A 14,550-nucleotide genomic window follows, 5' to 3' on the forward strand; every position below is an offset into this window, starting at 1 on the left:
GTATCTGATGTTTCAAGACTACCAGTCATCTGTTTACTCTTGTACAATATTATGTCATGCTTTTTCCACGGTGTTGTGACCCTAAAAAGCTGAGTAAACCCTTGTTGTATAGCAAGTTAAGTATAAAACATTGAACTACAATTAAAACAATTTTCGCCTGTCGCTTTTACATTTGTAAACTCTTGTAGTCGTTACCCTTTCCCTTGTATCAGGTAGGAAGCCAACTTAAAAAATTTACAGTTTTTAGTATCAGCTTCAATGGTGAATTTGATAAAGCAGAAACTACCTATATGCCCGTTACCAAAGCTAGAACAGTAACACTTCCATAGAGTTCTTGTGTCATTCCAGAATGTCCAAAATGTCGAGTTATTTCCAGTCTAATTTGACATTACATGATTATTATGTGAGCCTAGTTCTTCCATTTTCCCTAACTGAAATTTTGATTCATATTACATAAATATTATGATCAAATTTTTAAGTTGAAGAAATGCTCTATTTGATAAATAAAAAAAAATGTTTGTAGTGTATGGATCAGAAAGCTAAAATCTTTCCAAATTGTGGTAGGCTTCATATTTTGACCCATATTCCCATTCTCAATATAAAAATCACAAATCTTGGTAATTCTAATTGAGGTTACTTCTTAATTCTACTGATGAAAGAGAAGGGAAGTAGTTTTTGTACACACATGGGACTAGGCATTGAACAGTAATTTTGTGACAAGCAATATTTCCTATATTGATATTGGTACACCAGAGAACTCAACTCTATTGTTGGCAAGTATCAATAAGCCCCCAACAATTTGATTGTCAGTTTAAGTGGTACATACATTAAACATGTGAATTACTACAAGTCTGTTGAACTAAAAGTCAGTTTTTGTACAAAAGAATATTTCACACCTATGTAAGGTAGATTCCCATGAGGAACTTTGATAATCATTCATACATTCATTCAAAAACTTCCATGTCAAACAGCAGACTTTGCTTTCAATTGATTAATATGATCAGAAGAAGTTGGTTCTGAAGACGGTGAGAGTGAACGGATTTACTAAAGATTTTTACCGAAGCGAAAATTGTTTTCAGGCATCTTTTAAAATTCTTCCATTCTAATAGCAATCATGAATGTAGTGTATCTTGTGCTCTTGAAATTGTGTCACCAAAGTCAGGTGTATGTTGTATGGGAAAAAATAGCTTTGCTCTGTACATATACCGTACACTAGTACATGCCAATAATATAGACTTCAGTAAAATCAAAACTACAGAAGAAACCTGGTACCTGGTAAAACCTCAAGTAATGTACAGTATTGCTGAAACTTGACATATAGCAAATCCATTTTAATTCTTCAGACTTCCAACTCCTTTCCAACTACACAATATTGATTTGATAGTTTGATTTGACTCTTTTATTGCTGTACATCAAGACAAATGACAGACCCAGTAAAACTATTTGATTCTCCCAGAGTTGTTAAATCTCACTGTCAAATATGAGTCACCTGATACACATTGGTAAACGTAACACCAAATAAACTTCTGGCTGAGGTACCTGTTCACTTGTAAAGCCTATCATCAGAAGGTAACAAGTGGATTGCACCTGTTGTGGGGTGAAAAACTAATTCTATTCATTGAATTGTACGTAGAATTTATAGTCGTGAAGATCGGCACGTCAACTGTTTTGTTTGGCCATTTTCATTGTTTGACTATGGTCTATTGAATCTATTCATGTCTGTGAATTGAAGGCTGACAACTCCATGTAGTCATCTTTCAGTATTGTCCTAGTGGCATAAGGGTGCGCACAGTGACTGTGCTTTTTCTGTGCTACCTTTTGACTGGTTTATGAAATTTAAAAGCAGTGATCTACACCTGTGTTGTGGAGGGACCATGCTGTGTTATCCCCCAAAATGTAAGAGTCTTTTGCCAAAGTCTAATATGTTGTTAGACATGGACATGAGAATTGATGCTTAGTGACTGTTTATTCAGTAATGTCTCACCTTTGCTCTTTGTTATTTGATTCTGTATACCATAGGATAAGTAAAAACAAACACAGCAAAGCTCACCTTTCTAACAGGGTCAATTTTGGGCCTAAGTTGTCTACTGACCTCAAAATTACGTTGCAGAGACAAGTTCTGTGTTTGAGTTACAATACAGAGGTCACCATCCCGAATATTTGACAAAGGCTACCTGTCATGCTGTCGGATTCAGTTACGTTTTGTGTGAAGTTAAATTCTTTACAGCAAATGCTATGTAGTGGTTGGTCTGCATTATGTGGCATAGGATAGGATAGCCTTGAATTTTTGGGTTCATGAAGGCAATACTTGAACTGAACTAGACAATAAAACCACAGCCTTTGTACATGGAATGCATAATAATGAAGAAAAGTAGTAGGGGCTTGTGAAGCCTTCCGTGTAATTATCATTTTCATTTTCACACCACTGAAATTTCGTTGCGGCTTTGCAGATTTGCTATACTTCTGTCTGACAGACCATTGAACTTTGCGAAAGAAAAAGAGACAAAGAGATAGGTGTGAAATTTTTTTAGAATGAAATCAAGATCAAGTTTGTATGAACATATCCTATATGTAGTGAAATACAGGTTGCTTGTCTGACAGATTGTGCATTCATATAAAATACCCTTGCACATACCTGGTAATAGCTAGTTTCTGAAATTTCTTTTTTTGTTAGCAAATTGTGAAACCTTAAACTTGGTAAGCAAGAAAAGAACTCACATTAGGTATAGGTATTGGGCACACCTGAAATTTGTGTTTTAATACCCTTTCACCCCAGTTCCCTGTATACAGGTCCAACTTTACCATGGAAAACAATGGATTTGGGAAAAACCATGGTGGTGAAAGGGTTAATAACCGTCAACATGTTGCCCAAAAACTTATAAAATATTGTGTTTTGTATTATAATAAAGTATCGTCTTGTTTACTGAATGTACCAACTAATAGTAGAGTTCTTTCATTAACAAAGGGAGAAATTAAACACTTTTTACAATATAAATAATGAATTAGCTTTAATATACCATCTATAGTATTCATATGACTTGAGAGTACTCACAATAACAGTGCAAGGAAGATAGATTGAAAAAGATTACTTTGTTGATTTAGTAGGCACATCATACAGTATAGTATTGTAGGCATAGGAGCTTATTTCTCTCATCAGATCATAAATTCCTAATTAAAGTTGACCTGCCAGTAGTTACAAATTGCTTTACTGCTATATACAATAATATGATCCCTTGAAAAATCATGCAAAAGCAAAATATTAATTAATAGAATATCAGCAAATTTGAGAAAAAAGTGACAAACCAAATGTTAAACTCTATAGGAGACATGCTATGGCTTATTTTCCTGGGACTTTTGCCATGAAATGCTCAATAATGTTTAGAGAACTTACATTAAGAGGAATGTGAGAGATTCTGTTAGAAGTATCACCCCATGTGGTGTATAGAATTGCTAAATTGTGTCTGTCTTAATACCATAATGCAATGCTTGTAGAGATTGACGCTATCGCTTATTTGCTGAGTAATGTAACCAGGAGCAGACATTGACCTACTCTGTGTACTCCGGTTCACTTTCTGGCTATAACATGACACTGTAAAATTCCAAACTTTAGTTTCAGACTTTGGTCATATTTGATGTGTTGAAGCATAACTTGGCTTCTATAGTACATGAAAATGGGAAACAGTTGTTGTTTACGGTAGTAAAGTAAAACTTTGTAGGTTAGGAGTTCGTCAGCTGGTTCATTAAATAAATGTTTAGGAGTTCATTTGTCTATAGTAGTTGGGTGTTGCCTTGTGTTTATTGCCATGATTTGCCCAAATAGCTTGACAAATAGGGACCATATAAAAACATTCCATGTCACCCTAGCAACCAGAGGTCTAAAATGTTAAATGTTAGGGCAAATCAATAAGCGTTATCAGTGGCGTCAGTGACATAGACTTGCACACCATGCTGTAGTTAGACCTTCACCCGACACCCCATGTTCAATATTTTAAAGCCAGTAGAGTCACCTAGTCAGATCCTTCCTGCATGGTATACCGGTATGTTGTCATTCTTTATTCTTGACAACTCTACCGTGACCATTTGGCTGGCCACTTTTGCAAATATTTGCAGTAGATCCCGCTCATATTCAAATGATTGGTATTAATTTTCTGGTATAGTATTGTAGTAATGAGTTGGTTTTGTACAAGCCAAAACTCATTACTTTATAATCAAATTTCATACATACCTGAAGCCAGTGTTATTTGTTACAGATCATTAATCTGAACACCTGTCTCGTGAGACTAACACTTTAAATTGTAGGAAGCAGCATGTGTAATCTCAGCTGCCATGTTAATTAACCAGGTATATAGTTGATGGTGTTCAGTGATCTTGCTTCGGAAGGTTCTACTGTGTTTATAATGAAGTCAACCCAGGATGGCTTGTTTAGTCTTGAGCACTCATCCAAATAACAATAACAATTAACATGACGATGGTGGTAAGAGTTCTACAGGCTATACATTACCACTATGAAAGTGAATGAGGAGAGTACTAAAACATCAGGTTGTAGCCACAAGCATACATGACATTTCACTCAGTTGAGAGCTGTTTTTCAGTGATTGTAAGATAAAATAGATTGGCTGATAGAGAATGTCAGTTTACTAGATTCAGATGAAAATCATGATATGATCATGAGTTAAATTTAATATCTACCTTGACGTGGTAACAGCAGTGGTTCAAGTAAATTTCATTAACTTCAAGTTTATGTTGACATACAGCATGAATACTACAGACATGAAAGCAATTTATTGTTAATTATGTGACTAGCTTTACTTGGTTTCAGTTGATTGTGTGGCATCATCACATTAGCCTTCTCTAGTAAATTAAATTATTGAGGTTATGAAATAAGAAGATTAGTTTTTAGTCCCCACGGACACCGTCCGGGGGGACTTATAGGTTTGGTCATGTCCGTGCGTGTGTGCGTGCGTCCGTGCATGCGTGCGTGTGTGCGTGCGTGCGTCCGTCCGTCCGTTCACGCAGATATCTCAGAGATGCCTGAAGTGATTTCATTCAAACTTGGTACAAGGATTACTTCATATGTCATACAGATGCACGTCGATTTGTTTTGTGATACGATCCAATATGGCTGCCAGGCGGCCATTTTATTACAATTTTTCATGTACAGAGCCATAATTCAGGCATGTTTCAACTGATTTTATTCAAAGTTGGTGCAAGGACATTGACCAGTGTCATAGATATGCACGTCGATTCTTTTTGTGATACGATCCAATATGGCCGCCGTGCGGCCATTTTGTTACGATTTTTTCATGTACAGAGCCATAATTCAGGCATATCTCAACCAATTTCATTCAAAATTGGTACAAGGACATTGACCTATGTCATACATATGCACATCAATTTGTTTTGTGATACGATCCAATATGGCCGCCAGGCGGCCATTTTATTACGATTTTTTCATGTACAGAGCCATAACTCAGGCATGTTTCTACAGATTTTATTCAAAGTTGGTACAAGGATATTGACCAATGTCGTAGCTATGCAAATCAATTTGTTTTGTGATACAATCCAATATGGCCGCCAGGCGGCCATTTTGTTACGATTGTTTCATGTACAGAGCCATAACTCAGGCATATCTCAACCAATTTCATTCAAAATTGGTACAAGGACATTGACCTATGTCATACATATGTACGTCAATTTGTTTGTGATACGATCCAATATGGCCGCCAGGCGGCCATTTTATTACGATTTTTTCATGTACAGAGCCATAACTCAGGCATGTTTCTACAGATTTTATTCAAAGTTGGTACAAGGACATTGACCAATGTCATAGCTATGCACATCAATTTGTTTTGTGATACGATCCAATATGGCCGCCAGGCGGCCATTTTGTTACGATTGTTTCATGTACAGAGCCATAACTCAGGCATATCTCAACCAATTTCATTCAAAATTGGTACAAGGACATTGACCTATGTCATACATATGCACATTGATTTGTTTTGTGATACGATCCAATATGGCCGCCAGCAGGCGGCCATTTTATTACGATTTTTTCATGTACAGAGTCATAACTCAGGCATGTTTCTACAGATTTTATTCAAAGTTGGTACAAGGACATTGACCAATGTCATAGCTGTACACATCAATTTGTTTTGTGATACGATCCAATATGGCCGCCAGGCGGCCATTTTGTTAGGATTTTTTCATGTACAGAGCCATAACTCAGGCATATCTCAACCAATTTTATTCAAACTTGGTACAAGGACATTGACCTATGTCATACATATGCACATTGATTTGTTTTGTGATTCGATCCAATATTACGATTTTTTTCATCTCCTGAACTACAACTCAGACATGTATCAAGCGAATTTATTCAAAAGTATTTTTATCACAGACCTAATGAAGAGGACTCTATCCTCTCTGAGGACCTGTAATCAAAGCACCCATTAACAAGTGGGGACTGTGTCATCAACGATTAGTTTTTAATGGATAATTTAGTTGAATTTTTATTACCATGAGAAATAAAGAAATTAGAAAAGATATTGAAGTTGATTAAATGTAATTTCAATGCAATCAGTGAGTTGGCAATAATTTTTTTAGTGACTAATTGTGACAAGGCCATTTGGTAGTATGAGGAGGGGACATTCTATACACAGACCTTTAATGTTAAACTGAAATCACACTTATGATGAAGGTTGTTTAATTCAGAACTTGCAGTGTACACTGTAATGTAGTTGATACTCACTTGTTACTTGGGTCTACATGTATGGTAATATAGCAAATCCAAACCATTGTTTTGACACTGTGAGAGCCATGTTCACCAAGTAACCGGATTATATCAATCACTATGGTAGCAGTTGGAGGGATCCTCAACCCAATGGCAATACACGCAATGTCTTTTACACCAGTGCTGACAAACTGCACTAGTTTGTCAGATTTTTCTTCAAAGAGAATTTTGCTTAGTGATTTTCTCCCCTTTTATCCTTTTAGATCACACCTTAGCAAGGCAGACAGACGCATGGAGCATAAAAATATCTTGCCACTGATCAAACCCGTCAAAGCCCAAAATGCCGAGCAGGTAAGATGGTAATATACATGTATCTCCCTCAACATGATCTGTTGTGTTCTGTGGTTTAACACGTTGTGTTCGTAGCTGAGGTTGGATCTTTACACAGGAAAGTAAACAGTTTGTAAGAATGACATACCATGTTTTCTGCAGTAAATTTGTAAGGCATAGCTTGGACTGAGTAACAGGAAAAGTCACTTTTCATTGCGATTGCCACAGAATTGATACAGAAAATTTTGTTAATCACATTCTGTGTGTAAAGAAGAAGTCCAGTTTGTGTGTATCTTGTTATCACTCACATGCACCAAAGCACTAATCTTTTTCAGCAAATTTCACTGTGTCTAATATTTAAAAGTGCACTTGAATGTTGTAATTTTCCCTGTTCAGTTCAAATTTGTGACCTGGCACTGGCAGGCTTTTTGCGCAAATTCTGTCATAATCCATAGTAATAAATTATGATGATTCCATAATCTGCTTAAAGAACGCTAAAATTAGTTTTTATTACATTACTGGAAAGTATATGGTACAATAATTTACAGCAACATGACTAGTGAAAATCAAAGACATCAAATCTCTAAAGCTACATCTGCAGTATGACACATTGAATGAATGCAAGATATGAAGTATAGTTTATGTTTATATTATTTACTGGGTATATATGTGCTTTTCAAAGGAACAGCATGTACAATTCACTCATGGTTGGGTCAGGTATGTGAACTGATATCTACTGACATGTCTTCAAGGGCTGTGTTAATGTTATCTTGATGTCAGAAGTGTCTTTTAAAGCAAGCAGAAGGACCATTAATAAATGTGCCCCAGGAAATATGTTTACATTTCTAAAGCTACATAGAGCAAGTGTCGCACAAGATTCCCTTCCTTTCATTTACACATCATTATTCTTGATCTGATCCCCTGAGCTTATGGCAGATTTTTTAATATCCCTGTTCAATAAGGGCAGCCATTGTTATTTTATGGCTCTTGGGTGAAGTTTTGCAGAATGGTCTTGAAAACCCTTAATATCGTTGTAGCTTAAGATTTTATTCAAAGTTGGTACAAGGACATTAACCTATGTCATACATATGCGCGTCAATTTGTTTCATGATATGGTCCAATATGGCTGCATGGCAGCCATTTTGTTACAATTTTTCCATGTCCTTAGCCAAAACTCGGGCACGTCTTGACCAATTTTATTCAAACTTGGTACAAGGACATTGACCTATATCATAATATGCACGTTAATTTGTTTCACGGCATTTAGCAGTATCATGTCAATTACTGAAGTTTCATAATTAGGCTGATATGTCAAGAAATACTGCATCAAATTTCATGAAACTTGGTACAGATGTTAAGCGCACATTGTTTTAACAGTGAAAAAGACATATATCAGTGTCATTTTAATTAATTTGTAATTGCTTATGTAATGAACTTTCCTAATTAGAGTGATATATACACAAATACTGCGTCAAATTTGATGAAACTTGATACAGATGTTGATCTCATAGTGTTGTAAATACTGCATCAAACTTTATGAAATATGTACCGGTGATAATCTGTTAGTGTTAGGATAGTATGCAAAAATGTTTGGCAACATCCTGTCGATTAATTCCTAGCTGACTCATTTAATGACCTTTTGTAATTAGGATGGCGGCCTGCATTGGTTTTATGTTTTCATCACCATGGAACTCATTCTTGGCCATTGAGCGCAATCTGTATCAAAGTATTTTTATCACAGACCTAATTAATGAAGAGGACTCTATCCTCTCTGAGGACTTGTAATCAAAGTACCCATTAACAAGTGGGGACTGTGTCATCAACAATGACTTGTTTTTGGTGAATTCAAATTTAGTGTTGGTAATTCTACAATGAAATTTTTTTCACTCAAAACAGGTATACCCATGAATTTAGATCAACTTTGTTGATGTGTATCTGGATATGTTCAGTATTTCAGTTTCTGGAAAAATATATTTACTTGCTTTGTCCAAGTAATTCCTCAGTCCTTTGGTCAGTTTTCCCACCATTAGCCCTGCACTTCTGTACAGGCATATCCATATTTATGTTTTCTGACCATGGAATGCATATGTTTTTTCATGTCATCATCAGAAAATACCCTTTTTCTAAGAAAGTAGATCTTCAGGAAAATCAACTTGTTTAATCATTGAAATGACAAAATTATTCATTTCTGTCTGAAAAACAGTAACAAATAAAAATAGTAAGGTTATTCATTCCTGTAAATTATATCTACTTCAGATTTCTTAACACCTTGAAGCTGTAGAGTTTTTTATTTATCATCTTTAGCTACCATAGACATTAGACTATAGTCTATACAAGCTATTGGGATGGGTAAAAGTCCGGCGTCAGTCTGTATGTATGTATTGTACGGTATGTATGTATGTATGTATGTATGTCCGTTTGTGAGGTGTGCGTCCAATCAAATATCTTGAGAACTGCAGTACTTACTGATTTGATATTTATTGTGTAGATGAAAAATATGATTATGAGAAACTGTTTTTTTTAACTTTTTGATATTGTTGAAAATATGCAAATTAGCACCAAAAAAGACGTTTTTGGTAAAAAATCTCCTTCTTCATAACCGCTGGTCTGACAGCTTTGTTATTTGGTATACAGGTCTCTAGGGATAACCCAATTTAGATTTATTCAAATTGTGATGAAATATGCAAATCTGTATTTTTAAGGAATTTTTTTGTTATTTTTGGTCAAAACGTTATTTTATCAAAAGCGCTCATCTGACAGCTTCGATATTTGGTATACAGGTTCCTACAGATGAACTAAATATGATATATTAAATATATGATGAAATCTGCAATTTAGTATTTTTGGTGCAATTTTTGCCACTTTTGGTCAAAGAATATGTTTCTCAAAAACTACTTGTCTGATGCCTTTGATAATTGGCATACAGGCTCCTAGGGGTTGTCTTAGTGTGATACATTGAAATTTGATGAAATCTTCAATTTTTGTGCTTTTGGGTCAATGTTTACCCTTTTTGGTCAAAATATTTGTTTCTCAAAAGTTACTCATCTGATAGCTTTGATATTTGGTATACAGGTTCCTAGGCTTTATCTTAATGTAATGTATTGAAATTATGATGAAATCTTCAATTTTGTATTTTTGCAGCTAATTTTGCCATTTTAGGTCAGGCCATCCTGAAATGAGCTATCAAAGATATCCACCTTCTTCATCAATACATGTGTCACAAAAAGTTATTCTCCTCATAACACAGCAGATCTCTGTCGACTGTTTGGTCGCTTGTTTTTTCAAAACTGCTGGTCAGACAGCTGTAATATTTGGTATTCAGGTCCCTAGGATGACCTTAGTGAGATAATTTCATACAGTCAGGAAATACTTAATTTTGTATCCATGTCTATGAAGCTATCCATGGTAGCTTCAGGGACTTTGGCCCTATGTTTTTAGTTTATTTCCAGTCGGTAGCAACTACTTTCTTGATTATCTGCAAATTTTTATGTACATCCAAATGTACAAATTGAAACATTAAATAGTTTTAGGATAGTATTAAATCAGTCAACATTAATATCAGTAGTAATTTGGTGTAGCCTTGCCTGTTGGCATCTAGGTTTGGTAGAATTTGTAAAATCCTATCAGTATATTTATTTATTAAGTCAATGTAATTTACAGGGGGAGGTCAGCTTTGAAATTAAAAGTAATTTTTATGAGTGTAGTGTAAATTGTAAAAACGGTAGGTACCTGGATCACTCTATTTCAAGGAAATGAAGTAAAAATTAGAGCAAGCAGCAGTCGTCTTGGGATTAGCAAATGTCTTGTGACATAAAAAGTTTAATGGACCAGGAAGTCAAATCATGGAGAGAAAATGTTGACTCATTTTCTAGCTAAGTAATAATACTGTGAAAAAGGACAAAGTTAAAACCAACTTTTTCTTTTTTATTCAGTCTGACTGCTGTATTCATTTGATTTTGTGTATTTCAATTGTACCAAATTAATGTAGCAAATGGCCAATTACATTTCTTCTTTGTGTTTTGAATTATATTTCATCTATTAGACTGGCTGAACCTTTGCATTTCTGATTGCTCAAGCAAACATCCTCAATTCTAATATTTAATTATTCCGTATATTCCAATTAACCCAACAGAATTGGAGTGGAAAACATGTACCCCGGTATGTTCCTGTGAGAATTATTACATTTGTTTGAAAGGTGATAAGCCTAGTTTACCAAGGAAACAGTTTAACAAGTAAATATTTTCTCTAAAGTTGTTAACCTGAATATTTTGCAAGTGTTATTAAGGTAAAAAAGTGATGAGTTTTTAGCTCTTGTAATATTGATAAATGTAAATAATAAAATAATATCACATTTTCACTCAGATTGCTAGGTCACTCAGACTTAATAATTATTTTGTGTGATATGTTCTTTAACAAAGTTTAAGCATTTCTTCATTTGCCAGACACACAGTTAATCCTAAACTGTATTTGAAAGTTTGTGATTGAATTTCGGTCTGAAAAAATGTAACGTTTTAAATACAATACTTGTTTGTGACAGGATAAAAAATCCCAAATTGTCAAGAAGAAGGTCAAAGGATAAAAGGGATGGAAAATGACATCAACCTCAGTTTTGTTGTATGGATTGCAAGAATGTTGACATGATTTTGATTAGTAGTAATGGAATGATATTAAATCCAATATTGTAATGAATAATGTAGGATACAGAATATTACAAACTGAATACTTCATCAGCCTTAGTGCTTCTAATCAGTCCTGTAATGGAGGGACTGTTTTCAAAATTAACAGTAGCAGGGCTCAGGGAAAAATTCGGATCTAAGTTGAATTTATAGGTTGTTTAAGTAGTCTAGCCGTGACAACTGGATTATATTAAGAGGTTTTGAAGTTGGTTAAATCTAAAAAAGACAGACAACTTGCGCTGACCTAACCTAGTAATTTAGTATTTTATGATGCTTTATAAAGTTCCAATCAAGTGAGCATTTTGTTGAATGGGTGACATGTTCACTACTTGTTGTGAGTTTGATGTATGTTTGTAAATCACAGCATTCAGACTGTCAAGGATAGAATACATAGCTACGGTAAACATTGTATGTGTACTTAGCACACATTGGTGTATTTATATGGCCATAGTTATGCAGTCTCTTAATGTAACATTATGACTACTTATTGTTACAATTTGCCAAGAGGAATTTACTATTTGTAAAGCTGAATTGTGCAGAAAGTAGGGATTTATTTTCTTTTTGTCTTGTTTGAGATATACAAGTTTGAAAAACCTTGCTTGTACTGTTGTGACACCAATCAACTCAAAATTAGTCCATTAAATAAATGTCCGTTGCTACCGTGGGGAAGGCCACAGGTTGAGCTCTTTATGCAAAACAGCATAATGTCCCAGATATGTTCATTCTATGGGATCAACAATTGTGACTGTGTTTCTACTATACAGTAATTGTAACTCCAGTAATTTCAGGCGTTTTTAATGTTACCAGGCCCTCCTCTTCCCCGACCCCTCTAACATATAAGAGTTAAATTGTTTTTAAATATTTGCTTTCTCAACCTCTTTGGCAAGTTTTACATTATACCATAAGCAGTGGTAAAGACACTTCAATCTTGAACAGTGTTCATTATCACAGTTGGACTTAAAGGGACAAAGTCGGCCATTTTTCATGAATTTTGTTTGATACGAGATACTACTTATATTGTTTGACATGTTGAAAGATACTGAATGAATGGGTGACCATGCATATAATCGACCCCGGCTTTGGACAAATTAAGTGAAACCATCGCGGAAATGAATTAATGGTCATGACCATTAATTCAGTTTTGCAATGGTTTCATGTATCGTGTCCAAAAACAGGGTCGAATATTCACCCATTCATTCAGTATCTTTCAACATGGGCAAACAATATAAGAAGTATCTTCCATCAAACTAAATTCATGAAAAATGGCCGACTTTGTCCCTTTTAATTTACTTTCACACTGAAATATCCAATTGCTGTGACTGAAACCCTTGCAACTTATATATACATTGTAACAAAATATATAAGTAGGATATATTACATGGTTTTATATCACACTATACAATACTGCAAACGAAATGCTGGATGGCAGTCTTAATAGTCATCTTCAGCCGTTTGAAAACTACAGAACAAAATAATTGGAAAAGCCAGATAAACAATGAGATTGAAAAAAATTTTAAGACTAGCAATCAAATCGATCAATTAGTTTGGAGTTCATAATATCAGTTCTGTGACATGGGTAAGAAAATAAAGCACGATTTAGCATGCAGTCCTTCTTCGGTCTTTAATCTAACGTACAAATAGGTAGCCAATATGCAAGATAGCACGAACAGGACTGTGATAATGCAGTCTTATCTCTCGATAAAAACATCTGACATAATTGTTGACATAAGTAATCATTCTCTGACTGTTCAATGATAAAGAGTGTGCAGAATAGAAACTTACCTGTATGTCTGTTAGCTTAGAACAACGTAATCTTAAACTTTTAAAGTGTGTATAGTCAAAATATGATTTGCTCTGATCTTCACTATTACCTATTTCTACCAGTGAGCATTAAAAATAGTGAAATTCAACTTCAGAAAGCAGGTCAGGGATATGTAGTGTAGAGGCATTAAATTTTAAAGTGACTCAAGATATTTGCAATTTTGTTCTTCAAACTGGACATACATTGCCAGGAACCCTTATTGATAAGATACAAATCACTTATGTTAATATGAAATCACTTCCAATGCGGAAATAAGCCCCTTTTACCAATGTTGTGGCTACCAGATTGACAGATTTCTTGTTTTTGACCCATTGATAGGTGACACTGGTGTCAGTCAGCCAATCGGAGACATGGCGTAGCTAAAAATAACCATGAATGAGTAGAAATAATATGCTGTAGAGTATCTTTCTGTATATTGTGATAATCTATTTATAGACAGTGATGATGCTACATGTTTGACAGCTACATCATGTTACATGTATTGATCAGCAAGGCTATATCAATAGCATGACCACAATATAATTTATCATCTATGGACTATGGTAATGAACTTTGCATGACATATCAGTAATTATCCATCTAGATTTCTAATAGGGTTATCAGAAGACGTACTCTTCAGAATCAATATGACATTGAATACAGAAAATTTACCAAAAGAAAACAAGAAACATTTTGGGCAGATTTTGAAGTTTCTAATATCCTATTTTGTTGCTGTAGAACCTTTCAACATGGGATGTGATTTCTGGCAGATATTTTGTAAGATTCAGCTTTAAATGATGAAAATAATGATGAAAACAGTTTTGAAATTATCAGAATTGCATTGTATGAAAATTCAATTCTCTTCAAGTTTTGCCTCTCAATTTCTCCCGCTTCCTAATTACTGCATAGTGTCTGATTAGAGTTGTTTCATGAGATATTGTGACATTGACTCAATTGTACAAGAAGTATCTCAGGTTAAAGGAATGTCTATAAGTATTTGTCAATGATAAAGA

The 14,550-nt window shown here is 34.7% G+C and overlaps 1 protein-coding gene across 3 annotated transcripts in view; it reads left to right on the forward strand.

Annotated features, from left to right (window-relative positions):
* Nucleotides 1–14,550, forward strand: part of LOC139116293 (dual specificity tyrosine-phosphorylation-regulated kinase 4-like) — a 110,894-nt gene that overhangs the window by 1,486 nt on the left and 94,858 nt on the right. For all 3 annotated transcript variants that reach the window (XM_070678911.1, XM_070678910.1, XM_070678916.1), the window contains exon 3: nucleotides 6,994–7,081. In XM_070678911.1, the coding sequence (XP_070535012.1) occupies nucleotides 6,994–7,081 (88 nt within the window). The remainder of the gene's footprint in view (nucleotides 1–6,993; nucleotides 7,082–14,550) is intronic.

This window comes from Ptychodera flava, chromosome 17, assembly GCF_041260155.1.
Source record: "Ptychodera flava strain L36383 chromosome 17, AS_Pfla_20210202, whole genome shotgun sequence".
Lineage (NCBI taxonomy): Eukaryota > Metazoa > Hemichordata > Enteropneusta > Ptychoderidae > Ptychodera > Ptychodera flava.